Source organism: Oncorhynchus clarkii, chromosome 6 (assembly GCF_045791955.1).
Source record: "Oncorhynchus clarkii lewisi isolate Uvic-CL-2024 chromosome 6, UVic_Ocla_1.0, whole genome shotgun sequence".
NCBI classification, from domain to species: domain Eukaryota; kingdom Metazoa; phylum Chordata; class Actinopteri; order Salmoniformes; family Salmonidae; genus Oncorhynchus; species Oncorhynchus clarkii.
Window position 1 is genome coordinate 70,341,126 of NC_092152.1, and position 18,067 is coordinate 70,359,192.

General features: G+C 40.5%; 1 protein-coding gene across 1 annotated transcript; it reads left to right on the forward strand.

The window, feature by feature from the left end:
- Window positions 1-5,864: 5,864 nt before the first annotated feature.
- LOC139412207 (tryptophan 5-hydroxylase 1-like) lies at window positions 5,865-16,709 on the forward strand. Its single transcript, XM_071159028.1, has 11 exons — window positions 5,865-6,028; window positions 8,775-8,930; window positions 9,564-9,756; window positions 10,130-10,230; window positions 10,984-11,051; window positions 11,346-11,542; window positions 11,724-11,859; window positions 14,784-14,910; window positions 15,025-15,120; window positions 15,219-15,352; window positions 15,489-16,709. Exons 1-11 carry the CDS (start codon window positions 5,927-5,929, stop codon window positions 15,661-15,663), a joined length of 1,485 nt encoding a protein of 494 aa, XP_071015129.1. The 5' UTR covers window positions 5,865-5,926; the 3' UTR covers window positions 15,664-16,709.
- Window positions 16,710-18,067: the final 1,358 nt, after the last annotated feature.

The window sequence follows — 18,067 nt, forward strand, 5'->3', positions numbered from 1 at the left end:
TCAACTGTACATCTAGCGTACATCACTACGTTAGATCCTCCCTGGCCCATCAACCCAGACTCATCACCTCATCAGTCATTCCAACATCAGTGACAAATATGGTCCACTTCAATTAGGTCCCTCTACGTATTTCCGAAGTCGGCTCATACCGCATATCTAGTGTCAACAGTCCTATAATTACACCATGTTCATGGAACAGTGATTTGCATGCTTATTGTGCAATCTGATTTAGATAGATGGCAAACATGTTTTTTTACACTAGAAGTATTTCTTAACCTTTGTTTGACACGAGTCTACTTCTTATATATAGGTGACAGACAGGTGTTCAATGTTTATCAAATAGGTTTCAATGGAAACAGGAGGAGAATATAAGCTTCATTCTGGTTGCCACATGGGTGATAGATGCAGAGGCACAGGATGAAAAGCAGGTTTTCTGATAATCAGATGGGTGAGCATAGCTTTCCTCCCCCATAATAGAAGACTCTTCAAAAATGGCTCTGACAAAAGACACTCTCCTGCTGAAAGAGAGGTGCATACACTCAGTCTTTTTAATTAACATCTCCTCTACATGTGAAGTATACAAAAAACATTGACAATGTAGCACAAAGAACCTAGGACTATACCAAACAATTAATTATCATTTTCAAATCTTTGCATAGTAGGGTAAATGTACATAATTTTACCGAAGTCTGTTCCTATTATTCTATTTGTCAAGACAATATTTCCCAGTTTTAGTCAAGAACTATGTACTCTCCGGTATATGTATTTATTTGGACAGTGAAGCTAAAACGTTTAATTTGGCTATACACTCCAGCATTTTGGATTTGAGGTCAAATGTTTTATAAAGTATGAGGCGATAGCACAGAATGTCACATTTTATTTGTTGGTATTTTATATACAGTACATATCTGTTTTACTGTTTAGAAATGACAGCACTTTATGTCTCTAGTCCTCCCATTTGAAGGTGTCAGAAGTAATTGGACAAATTACCATTTTAGTGTATTAAATGTAGTCAAATGTTTAGTATTTGGTCTCATTTTCCTAGCACACAATGACTCCATCAAGCTTGTGTCTACAAACTTGTTGGATACATTTGCAGTTTGTTTTGGTTGTGTTTCAGATTATTTTCTGCCCAATAGAAATTAGTGGTAAATAATGTAATATGTCATCTTGGAGTCACTTTTATTGTAAATAACAATATAATATGTTCTTGAACACTTCTATATTAATGTGGAAGCTACCATGATTACGGATAATCATGAATGCATCGTGAATGAATAATGATAGAAAGTTAGAAAGTTATAGATGCACAAAGATCATGCCCACAAAACTTGATATTTGGTATGATATTTATCATTATTCATACCAAGCACACATCAAATTCCACAAAATCGACATTTTGCAATGGCCATCTCATCTCAATCTTGAAACCCATTAAAAACCTGTGGTTTGAATTGAATAGGGCAGTCCATTAGTGCAGATGAAAGATATCAGAGATCTTGATGGATTCTGTATGGAGTAATCATCTAAGATCCGTCCCAATGTGTTCAACTCATAAAACAATTTATAAAAAAGGCTCAGGACAAGCTTGAGCTTTTCTGGAAAGTAATGTGAGAATGTCTGGTAAACTGAGGGTCAGTAAAGATGGGGGGGGGGGGCTATTGTGTATCAAAAGTTTCCCTTCAATAAAAACATCTGAAAGATGAAAAGAGAGGTTTGAGCAACCAGTCAATAAACTGATATTTGAATACATGTTTCAATGTTTGGCAAAGATTCAAACAGACAAGTGTTTTAAACGTCTTCAGTGTGAAGGTCATGGTAGTCATGCAAGCTTCTCTGACATGGTTACTCATGGCTCAGCATGGTTGTTGCCGATGTGGAAGAGATGAGGGAGACACAGATTAAGTAAATCTCATGCTGTGCAATAATCCTGCTCTCCAATCTCAATGCATCTCAAAAGGCTCATCCCTTCAAGGTGCTAAACCAGGACATCACAGTTATCTGAAATCTGGGTCTTCTCAATGTCAACTCATAATGTCACTAAGCATTCATCACAAGGGTGTCTGTTGTACACAAAGACGTCAACGATTAAATATGATTGCACCCTGACCCATCATTGCATTGCCAATAAAGGAGTCAAAATAGGCCCTTATTTCAGTGGGCTTTATATTCTGATAGACAAACATGTTGAACCAAATTCAACTTGCAGTAATCTATCTAGTCCAGACAATGGTCCATGCAATTGAAAGACAAAATGAAACCTGATGCAAACCAATATGAGCGTAAATGAACTTGAATGAGGGGATAATGATGAATATGCTGTCTTGCATTATACCAGATACTGATCATTAGACTGTATGAAGATGGTCCAGGCTCCATGGCTACTTTAGAGAACATGAATACACACAAGGCTTCATAGTTCTATTGGCTGGAGTGTAGAGGGACTGAGCTCCATAACTACATTAGACATCATAGTGATGGATCTGACTCCGAATTGTGAGTACGTATATTTGAATGGGCCAGGTCTCATATTGAGTTTCCCACAGACAGGATGTGATGATGTGAATGTGAATGTGGCTGCTGTTTCCTAAGGATAATCGACAGAAAAATATGCGCTCTGTACATGACAAAATATTTGTCAAATATGTCAGGCTGCTTAATGGTAAACCTATTGGCAAAATGTGAAATTGTTTTATTATATTGTTTTGCTAATAAAAAACGTGCAAGTGAGTTTGTCTTATGTGAGAACCTAATCAGCTAAACAGTATACAATAGTAGGATTCACAAAAATATTTCCTATAACTAGAATCATTTCCGGGATATTACTGGATTCCTGGCCTCCTTACTGCACCTTTCCCACCACAAACTGAAGAGAGGTCAAACCATATCCATCCCCTCAGATGATCTATACTAATAAGGCTACACATGAAACCATATCTTCATTCCTAGATAGCCCCCCTGCCTGTTCCTCAGGTATCTGTATCCCCTCACTCACAGAGGTCATAGACCTCTCATGTAACACACACACACACACACACACACACACACACACACACACACACACACACACACACACACACACACACACACACACACACACACACACACATCCACCCAAATAGGGTGTAGCCTACAACTGTATACAGGCTACATTGCACAGAACACTTCACACAATCAGTATTTAACTATTTTCCACTAATCCGGTTAAAACTGTCTCTTTTCCAATTCAGTCGGAGGTAGAAGTGAATTGGGGTGCTAAGTAGCCTCTTTGCACATGGTCTAATTAGATGGGTATTTGAGACGCACAAAGCAGCGCGTGGTCAGTCTTGTTTACCGGCAGACATGGCTAGCCTACGTCAGTCTCTCAGTCTAGTGAGCGAGGAGTGGAGGTGGAGACAAAGACCAATAAAACAGGAGCGGTTGCGTGAGAATGTATGAATAAAAGATTAGTCATGTGTTGCATTTATTTTCCTGTAGGAAACCCTCATTATTTGCACTTTTAATGCAATTACTAACGGTGTGAGCTTGTAAACACAAGAATTGCTCATAACATCCACGTCATTATTACAATATGACCACTGTTCATTAACACATTTATGATGTTGCACCAAGCTCCCTTAGGAACATAACTCCCCCACTCCCTCAGGTTCGTCATACAGTAGTCAAACATGTGCAATTGGGTCCTGGAGTTTTTCAGGAAGTACAGTGCATTCGGACCCCTTGAATTTTTCCACATTTTTCCACATTATGTTTACATAAGTATTCAGACCCTTCACTCAGTACTTTGTTGAAGCACCTTTGACAGCGATTACAGCCTCGAGTCTTCTTGGGTATAGCGCTGTAAGCTTGGAACACCTGTATTTTGGGATTTTTTTCCATTTCTCTCTGCAGATCCTTGAAGCTCTGTCAGGTTGGATGGAGAGTGTTTCTACACAGCTATCTTCAGTTCTTTCCAGAGATGTTCGATCGGGTTCAAGTCCAAGCTCTGGCTGGGCCACTCAAGGACATTCAGAGACTTGTCTCGAAGCCACTCCTGCGTTGTCTTCGCTGTGTGATTAGGGTCATTTTCTTGTTGGAAGGTGAGCTTTCGCCCCAGTCTGAGGTCCTAAGCGCTCTGGAGCAGGTTTTCATCAAGGATCTCTCTGTACTTTGCTTCGCTCATCTTTGCCTTGATCCTGACTAGTCTCCCAGTCCCTGCCGCTAAAAAACATCACAACAATATGATGCTACCACCACCATGCTTCAACGTAGGGATGGTGCTATGTTTCCTCCAGATGTGACGCTTGGCATTCTGGCCAAAGAGTTCAATCATGGTTTCATCAGACCAGAGAATCTTGTTTCTCATGATTTTAGCAAACTCCAAGCGGGCTGGCAAGAGTATTTTACTGAGGAGTAGTTTCTGTCTGGCCACTCTACCATAAAGGCCTGATTGGTGGAGGGCTGCAGAGATGGTTGTCTTTCTGGAAGGTTCTCCCATTTCCACAGAGGAACTCTAGTGCTCTGTCATAGTGACCATCGGGTTCTTGGTCACCTGCCTGGCCAAGGCCCTTCTCCCCCGATTGCTCAGTTTTGGCCCACTCTAGGAAGGGTCTTGGTGGTTCCAAACTTCTTCCATTTAAGAATTATGTAGGCCACTGTGTTCTTGGGGACCTTCAATGCTGCAGACATTTTTTTGAACGCTTCTCCAGAACTGTGCATCGACACAATCCTGTCTCGGCGCTCTACAGACAATTCCTTCGACCTCATGGCTTGGTTTTTGCTTTGACATGCACTGTCAATTGTGGCACCTTACAAGTATGTGCCTTTCCAAATCATGTCCAATCAATTGAATTTACCACAAGTGGACTCCAATAAAGTTGTAGAAACAGCTCAAGGATGATCAATGGAAACAGGATGCAGCTGAAACAGGATGCAACTGAGTTCAATTTCAAGTCTCATAGCAAAGGGTCTAAATACTTATGTAAATAAAGTATTTTTTTTTTATAAATGTGCAACAATTTCCAAAAACCTGTTTTCACTTTGTCATTCTGGGGTATTGTGTGTAGATTGCCGAGATTTTTTTTTAAAAAATTGAATCAATTTTAGAATTAGACTTTAAAGTAACAAAATGTGGAAAAAGTCGAGGGGTCTGAATACTTTCCAAAGGCACTGTATAGGCCTAGACTACGATGGGAAGCGGGGCAGGAGTATTTGTCACCACTATTTAATATACTCTTAGTTAAATTCAGGTTTGGTATTTTCTGCGGTCTTTACTCAATCAAAACGTTCTCTAACCCCACTCAAAAGAGCAAGAGGAAGACTATAATGACTAATTGTATACCAAACAAATGTGAAAATGTCAAGGTCTACAACAGGTCACGTTTTGTGTGTGCTGTATAGATAGATCTCTTATTTTGAGATCGCAGAACCGTCCAGATGGGGGAAACTGTCCATTATGCTGTGGTGCTGAACTTTTTATAGGGATGAGTAGTTGGGATTGTGTTTTTTTTAAATGTAGTTTATGTACAGTATATGATATGACATCGATATGAAAACCTTTAGACCTGGGACGTTTTGCTGTTGGTGTAGGCTGTATGATAGGCTTACATTTCCCTCATGGCAATTAGCCAGCAGTCACAACTACACCAACAGTACCTCATTATTAAAGTCTACTGATTCCCTTCGTGAAAGTGAATATTTTGTAATCATCAGTGTGTGACATTAATGTGAGATTAGTTGTATAACCATTACCATGTTACATTTAGGCATATAGTTGTGATACTCCTCCCCCCACCCCATCCCCACCCCCTCCTTCCACTCAGTGTTCATAAATACTGAGGCGCCTTGTGCTTTGAGTGAGAGGCATATAGGTATATCATAGCAGATACAGCAGCAGTGGACTGCCTTACTTAGTCTCACTAAAACATATCAATCAAAGGACTTTGACATGTATTCAAACAAGATTGACGGGCCGCGCAGAGGAAGGTCTTTCGACTCTATGAGTTCTTCATTGCACACTTGTTACGAGGAAAAGCAACTGAATAATGAGGTAAATAAAATTTATATTGTAAGTAAATAATAACTGGCTAAACTAAACGAAATTATTTTCCATGGAACAATACAAATGAACAGTCATTTTACGTTGAATTGTCTTTGATTTAATAAGCTTTTGGCAAAGGCTTGAATAATCAAACATGATGCATTTTACTTTCGACTTCAATTATCACACATAAATGATTTACTTTTGTTGCGCCAATCTGTCATCTTACCCTCCACTTCATTAGTTAATTTATTTTCTGTTCATATCAGAGTTTTCCTCTCCATTCTGGTTAGGTTTAGCTAGCTCTCTTATGTGTGCCATAAACCACCTAAATCTGGAGACAAATGAGATGTGTAGCCTACGTCATACAATAAGGAGGTCATTGCAAGATACATTATAGTAAAGTGAAATAAAGGTGCACGCAGTCATAACTTTTCAGAACGCTTACACCGCAGATCTTCGCAGACATCAGACTAGATAAAATAAGTTATTTGTCTGTGTTCACTACGAGCCACTGCATCTTGATTTAGGCATATTATTGAGATATTAACTAAAACCACGCAAGTAATTGATAAGACTGTGCACGTTTGTGTACAACATGTTGATTTTAATTGTATTTCCTGTCAATAAATGTACATTTAATTTAGATGAATTAGCCTATTCCAAAAATATTTATAATATTCTGATGATTGACATAGACTGGCCCCAAAAGACATTTGGCATCAACTGAAATGAAACTGACAAAATCAACAATTTGAACACCTAAAGATGATAAGAGAATACGTCCAGGATATGTTCCCTTGATGGATTTATTGCTGCGCTGAAAGTAGCCATCTATAATCCCGGGTTGGATTTGGATTGGAGAGCGCTATCATTCGTCACCAAATGCGATTACTGCTGCAGATCTCTTTACAATGAGACAGACACAACTCAGCATTGCCAAAATACATTTTGCCTACGGGAAAAAAAATCGACAGTTTAACGCTTCCAATCTATAGGCTAATTAAGTGTGTGGTATTTAGACCTAACGATATCAGTCTAAATTATGATATTATTTTGTCCCTATACTTTATTTTCAGTCACAGTTTTAAAGTTCCTTTTGAATGCAGCCAAGTGTAGTCGCTGTCCAGTGCTGAAATCTCGAAGTAGCCTGATTAGGTGGGGTATTCAGTTTGCGTTCAGCTGCAGTGAATACTGTGATTGTTTACTCTTAACCCTCCTGTTGAGTTCGTTTCATGTTAATTAATTATGTGTTCCTGGTCCAAAATGACCGCCCCATTATATCTGATTATAAATTCGTAATAATACATATTATCACCTAATGTTGTGTTAGATGATTTTTAAATTCATGGCCTGTAGGCCTCATTGACCTGAGCTCATAAAACTCGTTTTTGAGTAATAAAAACATAATGTATGGATTATTTTGACTATAACAAATATTCAGATTAAACACTATTTTTAAATAGTGACAGGATTTTATGTCATCAACCTGGGATATGGCGTATCTCGTTGGCCCTGGGGTCATCCTGATAACATTTTCAGCCGACCTCTCCTCTCTGGTGGAGATGAAGACCACGACAAATTCCCATTATTTGACCGGAATGTAATAACAACCTCAGCAGGGCCCTCTTCCTCATCACTGGATTGTTCCACATCGGTTGTCTCTTGGCCTGGATCATATTCTGTGTTGTCTTCAACTTCTGACACTTTCTCCTCTAATGTATCTTCACTGTCAATTTCCTGGCCTCTCTCCTCCTTACCAGTGTCATGATCAAAGATATGATCAAGAGCCTCACATACAGTATATCGTTTGGCCATTGTGCTGCCACAGAATGAATTGTGAGCAAGGCCTCAAAAATGATTGATATACCAAAGCTGCGAGAAAAGTTAAAGATTATTACTGAAACAATGTTGCGATTGTTTGTGAGAATGCCAACAGGTGTGGTTGCTGTGGGGAAATATTATATTCCCATGGGGGTTGCCATGGAAGCCAAGAAAGGGAGTGAGGTGTGAGTGTGTGTGTGTGTGTGTGTGTGTGTGTGTGTGTGTGTGTGTGTGTGTGTGTGTGTGTGTGTGTGTGTGTGTGTGTGTGTGTGTGTGTGTGTGTGTGTGCTCAAACACACATGCATGTGGTGGTCTGGGAGAGGAAGTGTGTCCATCTGATGAATGGGCATGTGCCTGAACTAAATTGTATACACTAATTGTAATCTCACACCCATTCATTACTAATGGGAACGCCACAGGTGTACAAAAGTTAAATAAAACACCCAAAATGTCAGGAAAATTATCAGAATGTATTTTGTGTGTTCAGATGTGCTGTGTGGACGAAGTCATGGAACCTTATGACAATCAGATTAAATTAACTACATTTTTCAGAGAGAAAACTTGAAAATCGGTCCAATTCGACCGGAACACAGCAGGAGGGTTAATTTACACTTTGGTGAGCTTTGGTTGTGTAAACACATTGTGTTTCCCTTTCTTTGTGAGGCTAGCAAACTCTTGTTCAAATACAGCTCTTAGCACAGGATATTGAACAAATCCGTAGGCCTATCAGTCCATCTAAAACGCAGCTTGCCCTTTCAAACAAATTGTCGTTGGAGGTGATGTGCTTTTCTAAAACAATTAACTTCCTTTTCAGCCTTGATAAATTGTGTATCATAGCCCAAAACACTGCCAAATCCTTACTTTCCACAAATAGGCCTTGCCAGCTCCGAGGTTTGTTTTTCATTAATATTTTCACTCGCTTTCCCAACAGATGAAAAAGTGTACCTTCAGCAAGATCGACGAGAACAAGGACAACAAGAGTTCATCTTGGGAGAATGGTCGCTCTTTAGAAAAGGGTCGCACGGCCATCGCCTTTTCCCTCAAGAATGAAGTTGGTGGGCTAGTTAAAGCGCTAAAACTTTTTCAAGTAAGGTTGAATATTTTAAAGTAGGCTATCACATACCAAACTGGTGATGGTAGACACCAGTGTTGGGAAGTAGTGAACTACATGTAGTTCAACTAGTAATTTAACTACATTTTGCAGTAGTTTGGTGTTAGTTGAACTCAATTCAAATCTTGATAGTGCTTTTATTACTTAATAACTTTTTGGGGGGCATGTAGCGGTGAAGCTAAGTTCCAGGACAACAGACTACTTTTTTGTTGCAAAAATAAAATATGTGTGAAGTAGGCAATCATTTCCTTTCTTTTTCAGCATTGGACTTGCCTAATTCTCACTTGAAACATAGGCTAAATTACACATTCTGTTAACATCTGACTCCAAAGTGATCTATTCTTGCAACTTGTAGTCTATGACATTTCAGATTTAGATATGATAATTTATCAAGAAGTAGTTTGGATGTAGTTAACACATTTTTCTAAGTAACTTTAGTTAATTGAACTATATTTTCTTAAGGGTAGCTTTAGTGTGGCTTAATTAACTCCCTCCAGTGTGAAGTAACTATTTTTTCAGAGTAACTTCCCCAACACTGGTAGAGACATTATCATGCACATCAGATACATGACATAACTTTAAATGTCTTGTTATTATAATCATCACCAGGAGAACCACGTCAACCTTGTTCACATCGAGTCCCGAAAATCGAGGCGGCGTGGCTCAGAATTTGAGATCTTTGTTGACTGTGACAGCGGCCACGAGCAACTCAAGGAGCTCACTGAGCTGCTACGAAAGCACGCCGCCAACGTAGTTGATATGGACCATGACCAACCTGACAATTCCAGCCTGCCTGAAGAAGGTAGGCCCAGCTGCTACTTTTGAAATAATTTCAGTCCCTAAAGTCTAGCCACGTAGGCTTATTATCTATTACCAGACTAATTACCTCGGCATGTAGCGAAAGAGAGACTTCCAGATTGTTGTACGAGGTTACTGAAGGTGCTATCCGGAATCCTTGGGACATCCCTACCCCACACCCTAACCTTAACCCCTACCCTTACCCAAACCATAATCATATCCCTTACCTATCCATAACCCTAACCCTTACCTTAACCATTTTAAATGTAAACTTCAGTGAGGTAGGGATGTCCCAATGATCCCAAATAGCCCCAGACATGACTAAAATCTAGTGTAGAGGCCATCCCAGATCATCCCATGTTTTTTTTTTGTTTCAGACACTGAAGATATTCCCTGGTTCCCAAAGAAAATCTCAGACCTGGACATGTGTGCTAACCGTGTCTTGATGTATGGTTTAGACCTGGATGCTGATCACCCAGTAGGCATACCTTCTAATATGCTCTGGTCAATGACTTTACATTCTAGTTGCAAGCCTGTGTAACAGTATAAGTTTAGACCGTCCCCTCGCCCGAACTAGGGACCTTCTGCACACATCAACAACTAACACCCACGAAGCATCGTTACCCATCGCTCCACAAAAGCCGCGGCCCTTGCAGAGCAAGGGGAACAACTACTTCAAGGTCTCAGAGCAAGTGACGTCACTGATTGAAACGCTATTTAGCGCACACCGCTAACTAAGCTAGCCGTTTCACATCCGTTACACTTGTCTGACCATAGATATCCTATAATTATTTTTAAATAAAAATGTTTAATGAGTGTGGCAGTCACACTCCTTTTGTAATTTTTGAAGAGACAGAATAGTGTTGGAAAGACAGAGGGAGTCAACGGGCAGTGGGCCTGATTTGAATCCATGCTGACTCTGGTATACATGTGTGCCAGGGTCAGCGGCTTAGACCGCTAGACCACCATAGGCCACAAGATATCCAATAATTCATAATATAGGATCTCTATGTCTCAGACTCTCACTGACCTACTGAAACAGGAGGCAAACCTGTGACAATGGTACAACTATCAAAGCCAGTTAGAACTACACTGACTGTATTAGAGTGGCAGATGGAGGATTAGACTAATACTTCTATTGTGAGAAGCGGCACACTTACGGAATAGCCACTCAGTAAGTCAGTGCATGAGTTGCTGTCACACCTCAATTACTTATCTTTTCTGTCTGCAGGGCTTCAAGGACAACGTCTACCGCAAAAGAAGGAAACACTTTGCTGATCTTGCCATGAGCTACAAACAGTAGGTCATATTATCATGCTATGTGAGATCTGATTTAGAAAGCTATAATGCTATGTGTATTTAATACTTTAATGTCCTAATGCACACAGGTACAGCTAGACATTTCTACTGTATTTAAAAAAAAGTAACCTTTATTCAACTAGGCAAGTCAGTTAAGAACAAATTCTTATTTACAATGACGGCCTAGGAACAGTGGGTTAACTTCCTTGTTCAGGGGCAGAACAACACATTTTTCATTGTAGTGCTACTCTCTTTCATTATATTTCTGTTTCTCTCTTTCTCCCTCTCTTTTAGTGGGGATCCAATTCCGCATATCGAGTTCACAGAGGAGGAGGTGAAGACCTGGGGTGTGGTTTATCGGGAGCTAAATAAGCTGTATCCAACCCATGCTTGCCGGGAGTACCTGAAGAACCTGCCACTGCTCTCCAAGCACTGTGACTGCAGGGAGGACAACATCCCCCAGCTGGAAGATGTGTCACACTTCCTCAGAGGTGAGACAGGCAGAGTCTGCCGCTGTACATGACACCACACAGTCTCATTCAGTCTGATGCTTATCAGCATAATGAAGGCTATTGTAAAATTAAAAGTGTGGATGTAGGGGTATCAAATTACATGTTGCTGAATGTGTCGTGGCCTTTTACTTGAGAAAAACGTATGTGTGTGTTTCATCAGAGCGCACAGGCTTTATCATTCGGCCCGTGGCAGGTTACCTCTCCCCACGAGACTTTCTGGCAGGTTTGGCTTTCAGGGTTTTCCACTGCACTCAGTATGTTCGCCACAGCTCTGACCCGCTCTACACACCTGAGCCGTAAGTACCCCTTGACACATGTTACATTAATAAGGAGAAGTTAGTCTAGGCAAATGTTAATTTACTTTCATTGTTGAACATAAATCCATCTGATGTTGAGTATGCCTGTGTGATGTTCATAGTCACATACTGTAAACATAGCAGTACGTCACCATACCAAAAACCATCATAGAGGAACATAGAGTATCATTCCATACAAAGAGCCTGTATTTGATTGAACAAGCCTGGCCTGTCACACCCCTAAGCAAACTTAACTCTTCCGGCTGATTGCAACTCAAAAGGGCATTTTCCACAGCTACAGTCCAGCATGAGATAGGTACTCAAAGGTGCTTCTGCATACATAATCATTCAAATCAAATCACATTTTATTGGTTACATACACATGGTTAGCAGATGTTATTGTGAGTGTAGCGAAATGCTTGTGTTTCTAGTTCTGGCAGTGCAGCAATGTCTAACAAGTAATATCTAACAATTTCACAACAAATACCTAATGGAATAAGGAATGGAATGGAATAAAAATATATAAATATATGGATGAGCAATGACAGAGCGGCATAGGCTAAGACGCAATAGATCGTATAGAATACAGTATATACAGTTGAAGTCGGAAGTTTACATACACTTAGGTTGGAGTCATCGAAACTCGTTTTTCAACCACTCCACAAATTTCTTGTTAACAAACTATAGTTTCGGCAAGTCGGTTAGGACATCTACTTCATGCATGACACAAGTCATTTTTCCAACAATTGTTTACAGACAGATTATTTCACTTATAATTAATTCACTGTATCACAATTCCAGTGGGTCAGAAGTTTACATACACTAAGTTGACTGTGCCTTTAAAGAACTTGGAAAATTCCAAAAAATTATGTAATGGCTTTAGAAGCTTCTGATAGGCTAATTTACATCATTTGAGTCAATTGGAGGTGTACCTGTGGATGTATTTAAAGGCCTACCTTCAAGCTCAGTGCCTCTTTGCTTGACATCATGGGAAAATCAAAAGAAATCAGCCAAGACCTTCACACTGTTGACCTCCAGAAGTCTGGTTCATACTTTGGAGCAATTTCCAAACGCCTGAAGGTACCACGTTCATCTGTACAAACAATATTACACAAGTATAAACACCATGGGACCACGCAGCTGTCATACCGCTCAGGAAGGAGACACGTTCTGTCTCCTAGAGATGAATGTACTTTGGTGCGAAAAGTGCAAATCAATCCCAGAACAACAGCAAAGTGAAGATGCTGGAGGAAACAGGTACAAAAGTATCTATATCCACAGTAAAACAAGTTCTATATCGACATAACCTGAAAGGCCACTAGGCAAAAAGAAGCCACTGCTCCAAAACCGCCATAAAAAAAGCCAGACTACGGTTTGCAACTGCACGTGTGGACAAAGATCGTACTTAATGGAGAAATGTCCTCTGGTCTGATGAAACAAAAATAGAACTGTTTGGCCATAATGATCATCGTTATGTTTGGAGGAAAAAGGGGAAGGCTTGCAAGCCGAAGAACACCATCCCAACCGTAACGCACGGGAATGGCAGCATCAAGTTGTGGGGGTGCTTTGCTGCAGGAGGGGCTGGTGCACTTCATAAAATAGATGGCATCATGAGGGAGGAAAATGATATGGATATATTGAAGCAATGACCCCAAGCATACTTCCAAAGTTGTGGCAAAATGGCTTAAGGACAACAAAGTCAAGGTATTGGAGTGGCCATCACAAAGCCCTGACCTCAATCATATAGACATTGTGTGGGCCGAACTGTTAAAGTGTGTGCGAGCAAGGAGGCCTACTAACCTGACTCAGTTACACCAGCTCTGTCAAGAGGAATGGGCCAAAATTCACCCAACTTATTGTGGGAAGCTTGTGGAAGGCTACCCAAAAAGTTTGATCCAAGTTAAACAATTTAAAGGCAATGCTATCCAACTACTAATTGAGTGTATGTAAACTTCTGACCCACTGGGAATGTGATGAAAGAAATAGAAGTTGAAATAAATAATTCTCTCTACTATTATTCTCACATTTCACATTCTTAAAATAAAGTGCTGATCCTAACTGACCTAAGACAGGGAATTTTTACTTGGATTAAATGTCAGGAATTGTTGAAATGTATTTGGCTAAAGTGTATGTAAACTTCCGACTTCATCTGTACATATGAGAAGAGTAATGCAAGATATGTAAACATTATTCAAGTGGTATTATTAAAGTGATTGGCGTTCCATTTATTAAAGTGGCCAATGATTTCAAGTCTATGTAGGCAGCAGCCTCTCTGTGCTAGTGATGGCTGTTTAACAGACTGATGGCCTTGAGATAAAAGCTGTTTTTCAGTCTCTCAGTCCCAGCTTTGATGCACCTGTACTGACCTCACCTTCTGGATGGTAGCGGGGTAAACAGGCAGTGGCTCGGGTGGTTGTTGTCCTTGATGATCTTTTTAGCCTTCCTGTGACATCGGGTGCCGTAAGTGTCCTGGAGGGCAGGTAGTTTGCCCCTGGTGATGCGTTGTGCAGACCGCACCAGCCTCTGGAGAGCCCTGCGGTTGTGGGTGGTGCAGTTGCTGTACCAGGCAGTGATACAGCCTGACAGAATGCTCTCAATTGTGCATCTGTAAACGCTTTGGAGTGTGTTAGGTGACAAGCAACATTTCTTAAGCCTCCTGAGGTTGAAAAGGCGCTGTTGCGCTTTCTTCACCACACTGTCTGTGTGGGTAGACCATTTCAGTTTGTCAATGATGTGTACGCCGAGGAACTTAAAACTTTCCACCTTCCCCACTATTGTCCCCTTGATGTGGATAGGGGGGTTGATTGTTTCAAAAATCTAATGGAAGAACACTTGGTTACACTGTCACAAAGTTGCACATGTCTGCCCATTGGCTTAACAATCAACATACTGTATGTATGTGTGTGTTTATGTGTGCATTACAGAGACACATGTCATGAGCTGTTGGGTCATGTCCCTCTGCTGGCAGAGCCTAGTTTTGCCCAGTTCTCCCAGGAGATAGGTCTGGCTTCTCTGGGGGCCTCAGATGAGTCTGTCCAGACGCTGGCCACCGTAAGTGCTGTTTCCATTATAACAATATCCAAACACTGTGCTTGAATTGAACTGTTTTTCTTGTCTAACTGATATGTTCAAACGTTCTTGGCTTTTTGTGTTTTTGTTTTGCAGTGTTACTTTTTCACAGTAGAGTTTGGCCTGTGTAAACAGGAGGGAAAGATGAGAGCCTACGGCGCAGGACTACTCTCCTCTATCAGTGAGCTGAAGGTAAAAGTATTTCATATTCATTTTAATATTCAAACACCATTTAAAGTGTAAAAACACCATCTGATGCAAAGGAAAAATCATTTTTTTCCCTCATACAGCATGCACTCTCCGACAATGCAAAGATCATGCCCTTTGACCCCAAGGTCACCTGCAAGCAGGAGTGCATTATCACGACATTCCAAGACGTCTACTTTGTGTCAGAGAGCTTTGAAGAGGCCAAAGTCAAGATGAGGTAGGTCAATTGTGACCTTACATTCCTGGCTGTTCTGTGGGCAGATAAACTGTTAGTGGGCTAATAAACTATTCTTTTACCTTTCCAAACCTTGGCTGTGTTATGTTTTCATCATCATCTGTTCTTATGCACACAGGGAGTTTGCCAAAACCATCAAGCGTCCGTTTACAGTGAGGTACAACCCGTACACCCACAGTGTGGACGTGCTGAAGGACACATCCAGTATCAACAGCATGGTGGAGGATCTGAGACATGAACTAGACATCGTGGCCGACGCCCTACAGCGCCTTAACAAACACTATGCTGTCTGACCAGCCTGCCTGGCCCTCATACTTGCAAGGGTTGCAAAATTCTGGTAACTTTCCCAACATTTCCAGGTAGTCCAGAAATCCCGGTTGGACAGAATCAGGAGGAAACAAGCAGGAAATATGATATCCTCCAACCAGTATTTTTGGAAAACATGGGAATTTTCAGAAATGTTGCAACCATATACCTGACACAGCCCTGTACAGCTGTCTGTAGTTGTCTACCACCTGATCCTTACCAAGCAGCTCGCTGCTTTAATCCTACTCACTGATATCCCCAAACAGCCTTTTACCTACAACATAAATAACTCTTAAAATTCGAATGTTATACTAACTTTATTAAATTATTAACCAGTAGTTTACTTTAAAATTCAATACATTTTTGGGTTTGTCATGTGAATAATAATATTGACTAAGAATGATTAGAATGTGACCGAAACGGACCTTTCCTTGGCTCTTGCTTATAATTACTGATATTCTCTTGTTTTTTATATGCAGTATTTCTTTTCTTTCTATCTTAATGCAACAGTAGTCTTATAGATATTGTATTGTACTCTATTGGCATAAACCGTTTCAATAAATTTGTGAATGTGCTAGTGTGGATGTAAAGTTACATGCTTGCGTGTATAGTGAGTGACAGTCTATACATGTATTATCACATTGCACAAAGCATAGGGATGTGGTGGTATTATATGATTGTGTGTGTGTGTGTGTGCGTGTACCTTATTGACCTTCTGCTGCTACTACTGTTGACCTCCAGTTGTCTATTTATCATAAGATGTTCAAGGAAGGAATTTATGTGCATGTATCAGTGTTTGGAAGATGACATGAATGTACTTCTATTGAAAATCTTTAATTTGTGTAAAAAGATCCCTGGTAAACCAATCCTTGCATTGGGAAGTGGTTGTCTACATTCTGGGCTTTGAGCTATGGGGAAATATTTACAGTAGTTTCTTTCTTCTGTTTTTCTCTCATTAAATGTACTCCATGTTCACACACTGTGTTATACTATGTGCTATGATTGCTAATAATTACTCATCATTATCATTAAAATTTCCTTAGAGAACACATAAAAAGCTAGCCACATCCAGGAGGATATATATAAAAGCAACATGTTTCATGAGCTGAAATAAAATATCCCATAAATGTTCCATACACACAAAGTTTATTTCTCAATTTTGTGCACAAATTTGTTTACATCCCTTTTAGTGAGCATTTTTCACTGGTGAGGACATTGTTCATGTCCTCACCAGGGTCTTGACCTGATTGCAGTTTTGCATCAGAACTGACTTCAGTGGGCAAATGCTCACCTTCGATGGCCACTGGCATGCTGGAGAAGTGTATTCTTCACGGATGAATCCCGATTTCAACTGTACCTGGCAGATGGAAGATAGTGTGTGTGGCGTCATGTGGGTGAGTGGTTTGCCGATGTCAATGTTGTGAACAGAGTACCCCATGGTGGTGGTGGGGTTATGGTATGGGCAGGCATAAGCTACGGACAACGAACACAAATGCATTTTCTCATTGGCAATTTCAATGCACAGAGATACTGTGACGAAATCCTAAGGCCCATTATCATGCCATTCATCATGATAATGCACAGCCCCATGTCGCAAAGATCTGTACACAATTCCTGGAATCTGAAAATGTCCAAGTTCTTCCATGGCCTGCGTACTCACCAGACATGTCACCCATTGAGCAATGATGCTCTGGATTGACGTGTACGACATCGTGTTCCAGTTCCCACCAATATCCAGCAACTTCGCACAGCCATTGAAGATGTGTGGGACAACATTCCACAAGCCACAAGCAGCAGCCTGATCAACTCTATGCAAAGGACATGTGTCGCGCTGCATGAGGCAAATTGTGGTCACACCAGAAACTGACTGGTTTTCTTAACCACGCCCCTCCCTTTTTCAAGGTATATGTGACCAACAGATACATATCTGTATTCTCAGTCATGTGAAATCCATAAAGTAGGGCCTAATTCATTTATTTCAATTGACTGATTTCCTTATATGAACTGTAGCTCAGTAAAATTATTGAAATTGTTGAATGTTGCGTTTATATTTTTGTTCAGTATAACTACCTTTAAAGTAAGCTAAAAAATGCCTCAAGCAACACAGAGTTAGGTTGCGATTGTTTAACATAGACGCTCTATTCTTCACCGGCTGCAATATAAATCAATGGCCAGAGGGGGGAGGGATTGTATAACTTTATGGAAAAATACTAACTCTCACACGTGGCAGGAGAGGTCAACCTTGGTTATGGCCTAGTAGCATTTGTGCAATGAGTCGTTTTTTCAAAGTTATGATGAGGCTACAATTGGCATCACATAGAACAGGCACTATATGCATTAATTGCATATGGAGTGTTTGTTATCAAGACACACCCCACACATTGGGGTATT